The 7,819-nt window shown below is 39.0% G+C and overlaps 1 protein-coding gene across 4 annotated transcripts in view; it reads right to left on the bottom strand.

Moving 5' to 3' along the window:
- Positions 1–574: 574 nt before the first annotated feature.
- LOC118802208 (trichohyalin-like) overlaps positions 575–7,819 on the bottom strand; it is a 28,684-nt gene continuing 21,439 nt past the window's right edge. For 3 of the 4 annotated variants that reach the window (XM_036562694.1, XM_036562695.1, XM_036562696.1), the window contains 5 exons: positions 7,366–7,749; positions 7,224–7,292; positions 5,089–5,742; positions 3,491–3,562; positions 575–3,377 (listed from right to left, as the gene is read on the bottom strand). In XM_036562694.1, the coding sequence (XP_036418587.1) occupies positions 2,104–3,377; positions 3,491–3,562; positions 5,089–5,742; positions 7,224–7,292; positions 7,366–7,749 (2,453 nt within the window). In that variant the 3' untranslated portion in view covers positions 575–2,103. The remainder of the gene's footprint in view (positions 3,378–3,490; positions 3,563–5,088; positions 5,743–7,223; positions 7,293–7,365; positions 7,750–7,819) is intronic. The other variant, XM_036562697.1, reaches the window with a different exon arrangement.

The following is a 7,819-nucleotide window of genomic DNA, read 5'->3' as shown; positions in this document are numbered from 1 at the left end:
ATTCCAGTTATGTTAGTGACTCGCTGTTTTTAAACTTTCTCTTTAGTTCATCCTACTGCTCCATTAAAAGGGTAACAGACCAATTTATTTCTATCCAGTCTTTAAAATAAAACAGCATTTTAAAATGATTATGCATTTGAACACACATGGTTCTTCAAGTGTTCTTTAGTAAAGAAAACGGTTCTATGTAGAACCATGAACACTCAAAGAAAGATTTGTATGATTAAGTTGTTCTTTGCATTGTGTAATTGTTCTTCAGATTGATGGAGAATGAGCTGTAGATGGTTCTATATTTATTGGATATGAGAAATTTAAGTTGTAGTGAAGTTCTTACTTCAACAAACAGCACTGAATGAATCAATGAATCAATGTGGTTTTCTCATTTCAGTTGATTCGTCACAGCTCTGTTGCAGAAATTCAGTTAAAAAAGGATTTTTTTTGTGGAGATTTCACTTTTTCTTGCATTTAAATCTTTAAGAGATTCTAATGTATTTCTATTATAGATTTCTATTTGAGATTGAGTTCCACCTCTACACACTGCTCTTCACATTCTCTGCTCAGCCCACATCTAATGAACTGAAAGTCTTCACTCACAATATAAAAACTGCACCACAGAAGGAGGATTTAAATGTATTATATCCACAAATTAAAACATTACGTTCAGACATGCATGCACGCTTGAACCAAAACAGGAGAATGAACACACACATCCAAAAGATGTCTCCACACTCATTCGCATATTTTTCAAAATTGCATTGCTCATTTCATCATTACTAATCAGACATTCTTTGCTTTTCTTTGTTTAATCTGGGTTAATTTAGTGATAATCTGTGGTGTGACTTTCATAGAGTATCATGAACTGTATTTCTAAAAAATCCAGCTCATATTCATTCACCCTTAGCCGTTATGAGACTTCAGACTGCCTGTGAACTTTGCAGTTTCAGTTTGTTTTTACTGCATAAACAGCTGAAGCTGCTGTTAAGCTGGCGATCTGTTTATGGTCAGTTTTACATGGCAGTGCCATGTTTACATTCTCACACAGACAGCATTCATGGTTATGTCCACTTATCCCACTGGATAAGCATAAACTTTGGAAAAAAAATGTTTTAATCTGAAAAGTAATAACTTAATCTCTTCAGGTACATTTCCTAAATATTTGAGTATTAGTCCCACTCTCCTTTACGCTACCCTAAGGTCTAGGTATTAGTCAGGTGGGCTGCTTTTTCTAGCAGGGTACTTAGTGTTTTAACCGCAACAGTAACTTAAAACGTCATGTCGAGTTCGGACAGCAGGCCTGAGCATTTGCAGCGCTTTGGCCAGGAGTTTTGTGTCATTTGTGTTCACATCCTTGAGTAAAGTATATTTCTGGCTTAAGCCCACTTTTCCACTGACATGCTGCTGATCTCACAGAGCTGATGTTAGCAAACCTTGTCTGACGTTCGTTAATGTGTCACTGTACTAGTATACTAGATTATGCTGTATACTAGATTATGTTAAATAAAATAATAATAATTTGTATTATTACATGCACAAAATATATTCCTAAATCAGTAATATTGCACACTGGAGAACCTATTTATTATAAATGAAAGGTTAAATTAAAAAAGACTGCAGTGGAAAACAATCAACAGTCAAGTCCCTGATTAGTGCAGAACCATCAACTGCTGAGTTAATGCTGCATTACATTACCACAGTGAACACAGCTGTGACTCTACTGACTGCTTTACTGTACCAGTTTAATCAGTCAGTAATGTGACTGACTGAATATAAAGACGTGAGCTACAGACATAATGGTGCATGAGGTAGTGAAGTCCAGACCTGATTCCACAGGAACCTTAGTTTTCAGATCACTCTCTTACTGTATCTATCACACAGATTATACAGTGGATTTTTACAAGACCCTCAACACCTAAACATCATTTTTACTGATTAAGTTAATGACAAAGTGTGTCTGTGTGTGAATCTGACACAGGAGCTATAATATAAAAGATAAACTCACTCTATGTACAAAAAGCATCTCAGTATCAGTGACGTTACAGTAACAGACAGTAACAGACAGGCCTTTACTGTCCAGTCTGTATGTCCAGCAGTAAAGAAGCTCTCTCAGCATGTTGAGAGTCTCCTACTGACCTCCTTCTGCTCCTGAGCAGCTCCTCCTCTATAGTTATGGAGCTCTTTCAGTAAAGTGGTTCTAATTTCTCTCACTCTGAGTCTCATTGTTTCTATCTCTCTCTCCTTTTCATCCATCCTACAATCAAACTCTTTCTGTTGCTTTGTCATGACTTCCCAGATTCTCTGCTGGAGTTCAGGCAGGAAGATCTTCATGAGGTTCCTCTCTGCCTCCATCTTGGCTTCTCCTTCATACGTCTCCCTGATCTCCTCCATCTCCTGTCTGTGTCTCTCCTCCATCTCTCTCCTCTCCTTTTCAGTCTCTTCTTTCAGTCTCTGTAGCTCCAACTGAGCCTCATTCCTCTGCTGAGTCTCTCTCTCCACCTCTCTCTCCAGCTCTACCTTTCTCTTCTCGTCTCTTTCCTCTTTTAACATTCCCTCTAGTTTAGTTATTCGCTCTTCATGCTGATTTATTCTGGTATGAAAGTCAGCAGTTGATTCTGTAAACTTTATAAAAGTCTCCTGTACACATCTCTCCAGCTTCTCTCTAGTTTCTCTTTCTTGTCTCTCTCTCATCTCCTCTCGTTCTCTCACAATTCTTCTCTCTATCTCTCTGATCTGAGATTGTGTCTCCAGGTAGATCTCACTGCTGTAGAGTTTCTCTCTGTTTCCTTCCACCATCTTCTCTATCTTCTCCAGCAGCTCTAAGGTTTGAGCACCTTCTCCGCTCTCCTTAATGCTGAGACAGTGAAACCTGTTCCCACATTTCTCTACGAGTCTCTGGACCTCCTGGTTTCCTGACTGGATAAACTCTTCAATGTTCTTCTCTTGGGCTTCATCAGTAACAGTGAAAAGGATCATGGTGTTCCTCCAACATCTCTCTCCAAAGATCTCCTCCATTTTCTCCAGCATGCCTCTCTCCTCTCCTGTAGACTGCTTCACTGGTACGACTAGGAGGAAGGCGTGGGGTCCTGGGGCGGACAGACGGACACAGAGTCCCACGTCCCGTCTCAGCTCCTCCAGAGAGAGCCCAGGACAGAACCAGTCAGGAGTGTCCACCACAGTCACCTGCCTCCCAGCCACCTCCCCCTGTCTGCTCTCACTCTGCTGCCTCACTGTAGACGCTCCAGCCTGGCTCCTCTCCTCTCTGCCCAGGATGGTGTTTCCTGCTGCTCTCTTCCCACATCCAGTCCTCCCCAGCAGCACCAGCCTGAGCTCTGCTACAGGAACTGACTCTGGAGAGGCTGAACTAGAGGACTCTCCACTCACTGTGAATCAACAACAATGAGGCATCAAATCTCTTACTGTGTGATGGGGATTATTATAATTAGAGAAATATTTAAGATAATATTTAAGATAGGAAATCAGTGGAATCATTTACTATGTGGAGGAAGTCCCTGCAGACTGTTTCTTCTCCTGAGTGGTGCTGCAGACTGTGGAGTCTCTTCATTCACTATGAAACAGAACAACCAGCACAGAGGAGATTATGTTACTGACTACATTTTCACTCTAATCACAGAAGAAACATGGAGGCCTCCATCTTCTTAATTTTGTCTTTTACCTTCTGTTTTAGTGGCAACTGATCACGAAAGAGGCGTTTAATTATATATATATATATATATATGCTATGTTTTAGTTTTAAATCAATAAAGAATGAATTAAGTCGCTAGCTTTGTTTATTTTAGAACATATTAGCTTGTTTCTAGCACAGCAAAGGGAACCACAGTAAGTCACAGCTGAAGAGGAGTGTTATTATAGTGAGTAGCGTCTCTTTCTCCTCCACCTGGATCTCCTCTGGATCAGCAGCTCAGCTCAGTTTTTGGTTCCTCCCATGTGTTGTAGCTGGGGCCTCAATTACTGTGACACCCAGGGTAAACCCACGCAGCGGTTTTACCCGGTTTGTTAGAAGCACAGTGGATGCTTGTACGGGTAAGACGTGCTGAATAGCTCTCTTCCTAAAGTGTCTTAATAAGCCTATAAAAGCCATGAATTCTGTTTAAACGGCACATAAAATGTAGAGCTTAGAGACACAGAATGTGTTTAAACGGTGTGTGGTAATTTTAGGCTGAATTTGAATGGAACTTTGATGTTTAGCTCAGTCACGTTTTGGCTATCTGTAGGGAGTGGGAGAGAGCTGCTCTGGCTGCGTGAGCTTACTACTGCCCCATGCTACTTTCATTCAGGAATAAATCTTCAGATCTCCACTTCCTGGGTGTGCGTGCCTGGTCTCAACTACTGTTTCGAGTTTGCTACATGAGCATTCAATAAAAATGCCACCAGTGGCTGATGAAGAGGTCATATCAATAAAATGATGAACTTTGGCTTCATTAAAGCAATAAAAACATGTTTCTATATCAGCGTCACATCAGACTGGATTGAATCATTTGTATTGTGGTGTTTTAGATTTCTTGTATCACATTCTGAACTTGTAGACTAGTTACTGTTAGTGCTGGTGAATCAGCTGAGCTCACAGAACTGCACAGTATAAACAGTGAGAACACAGCTTCTCTAACTGTTCTACACACGTTCTCTGTTCTCATAGGTTCTCAAAGGTTGTTCTTTCAAGGAACGTTCTTCCTAAGAACACAAGTCTGTTCTTCTGGTTCAGGTAGAGAAACACTGTTTTCTGATGGCGGTCATCATAAACCAGAAGCTAAAAGACAAAAATCTGAAGAGCTGCTGCTTTTAAATGGGCGGAGCTGAATAAGATAAATAGTTTTTATATAAGAAAAATGTCATGAAATTTGTAAATAAAAGTTTAACACTTTAGTTTGCTGATTTCACCAAATACTAAACTCTTATAGAACTACACTTTACAGCAAAGTTGACAATTGTTATATCTGTTTTAATCCATATTAAATAATATTTTTCTGGAATTTTCATCTGTATTTTAATTAGTTAGTCATCTTCAGTGTGTGATCACATAACAATATACACACTTTATACATTCATATTCATGCAACAATATTAGTTACTTACAGAGTGGAGGTAAAAACTCTTTGCTGTTCCTCCTCCTGTCTGGAGCTGCTGAGTCTGGATCTGTTCTCTCCTGCAGCTGCTTGTTTCTCTCCTCTAGAAGTCTGTCTTTCTCCTCAACCTGCTGCTCTCTTTCCATTAGCTGTGTGTCTCTCTCTCTTAGAAGTCTCTCCTTCTCCTCCACCTCTTTCACTGTGACCTCCAGTAGAGTCTCTTTCTCTCTCAGCAGTTTGATCTGATTCTCCAGCTGTGAGTCTTTATCTTTAAGCTGTTTATTAACACTTTCTAATCTTTCATTAGTTTCCTTTAATAATGAATCTCTCTTATCAATTGTCTCTAAATGTTCTTTTAGAATCCTGTCTTTATCTTTCAGTTCTTCTTTTAATTCTTCATCTTTCTCCACAAGTCTTTTCTCCATTTCCTCCATTTGTTTTCTACGACTCTCTAAGGTCTTTGTTGTTTGTCTCAGTTCATCTTGTGTCTCTGTGAGAAGTTTGTCTTTCTCTTCTAAAATCTTCTCCTTCATCTGAAGTGTTGTTGTGTTTTCTGTCAGTCTGTCTTTCTCCTCCACTTGTTCTTCTCTCTCCATTAGCTGTCTGTCTCTCTCAGAGAGAATGTGTTTTGTTTCTTTAAGCTGTTTGGTCTTTTCAGTTAAATCTGTAAGAAAATAGAAATTCAGTCTTTCTCAGTTCACAGTGTGCAAAGTTAACAGATACACAGTACTGAGATTTAACAGCAGTGTGAGTTTAATAGCTGTTAGGGAAACACTTAAGTGGAATAGATTTTATCTCTTTTACAAAAAGCCTGGAAAAAATCAACTGGAAAATAAAGAGTCAAATATATTCATAAAACATGAATGGTAGAGATTAACAACAATTACACTACCACTCAAAACTTTGTACACACCTACTTATAATTTTCCTTATTTTTACTATTTTCCACATTTTTGACTCAAAGTGAAGGAACAGATGTAGAATCATCAAGAGACCAAAAAGTGTTAAACACATCAAAAATATCTATATTTATAAAATTATTTTTCAGTCTGGAATTAATCAGGAGTTGAAATGAGGAAATTAATGGAAGAGATTAATTAATGACAATTACAACACCAGTCAAAAGTTTGGACAAACTTACTTACAGAATGTTTTATTTCAATTATACTATTTTCCACATTTTACAATCTTAGTGAAAACATTAAAACTGTAAAATAGCATATACAGAATTATGTAGAGACCATAAAAGTATAAACAAATAAAAAATATCTCCTGATTTATTTATTTATTTGTTATTTAAATTGCCGTTGTTTCACTTTCTTGCCTTGTTGTGCTTTAAACACTCCTGATATTCTCTCAAGCCAGTGTGAGTTTAAGAGGAGCCTGGCCAGTTCATTTCACTCCCATCATTAAAAATAACAGCAGTGTTGAAGTTTCTCATTCTATGTTGTGAAAACAAGTGCAGTTCATAAACCTGACTAAGCGTTAATAAAGGCTTTATAAGAACCCTTTCACTGTGGACCGGCTCAAGAGCGCCACCAGCATCTGACAGACCCACATGACATTAAGTGTCAGTTCTCCTCACTAAAGAATCTCTGCTCCTGGATGCTTTTCCAGCAGAACTGAAGCAGGAACACATGTGTCTGTTAGGGGTCGACCGATAATCAGCACAACTGGAGATCAGAGCCGATGGTCAGCATTTTCAGATTATCAGAATCAGCATATGAACCTGCTCTGGCCAATAAAAGGGCCTTTTGTTATTTACACACATATCTGACACCACCACAGTCAACAAAGCACACTCCTGTAGTCCGGCCCAATGACCCACCCACAGCGTTACGATGAACCAGCACTTCTGTATCTGTCTCTGTGTTCGTGTTGAGTAAATCCAAATAAACACGCTTTTCAGTTTTGCGTGAGATGCAGGAGGGAATGAAGCAGCGTCTGCTTCGCTCCCACAGCGAGAGGAAACAGGAAAATATGTCACAGTTGAACTGCGTAGTTGGAAAAAGCTGAATTCACTCGGTCATAGAATTTGCTCAGTGTGGTCAGACAAACCTGACTCATTACATTACATTACATCACATATACAACTCTCATTAATGAACACAGTTAATAAAGACTGAGCTTAAAGCTGAAACTCACCAGTCGTCTGTGATGAAATGAGCGTTTTCAGTGTTTCAGTTTCAGTCTGTAGGTCTGAATTCTGTTGTGCTGAAATGATAAAGACAGAATATTAATTTATCAGTCAGATATTTTACAGTCAGTCTGTGTCTTAAATTCTTACCTGTGTGTTTAAGTTGTTGATCTTTCTCTTCTAACTCTTTCTGCTGACGGCTGAGTTCAGTTCTCTGTTGGTCCAGAAGGATCATCATCTCCTGTACTTTGCTGCTCTTGTCCTGCAGTTCTTTTCTCAGAGTGTCCAGCTGTGAGTCTTTATCTTTAAGCTGTGTCTGAGTCTCTTTGGTCATTTGGTCCAGTTTTTCTTTTGTCTCTGTGAGGAGTGTTTCTTTCTCTTCCAGCATCTTGTCCTTCATCTGAAGTATCTCTGTGTTTTTGGTCAGAAGTTTTTCTTCCTCTTGAATGTGTTTGTCTTTTTCCATCAGCTGTGCGTTTCTCTCCATTAAAATACTCTCTTTATCTTCATAACGTTTGGGCTCTTCTGAGGACTCTGTGAGAAACACATTCATTTAACACTGAAGACCCACCTGAGCAGCACATTGACTCATATATATTTGATC

This window comes from Colossoma macropomum, unplaced genomic scaffold (genome assembly GCF_904425465.1).
Source record: "Colossoma macropomum unplaced genomic scaffold, Colossoma_macropomum, whole genome shotgun sequence".
NCBI classification, from domain to species: Eukaryota; Metazoa; Chordata; class Actinopteri; order Characiformes; family Serrasalmidae; genus Colossoma; species Colossoma macropomum.
Note: the sequence above shows the minus strand (reverse complement) of the source record. Positions and strands in the feature narration are given on the sequence as shown.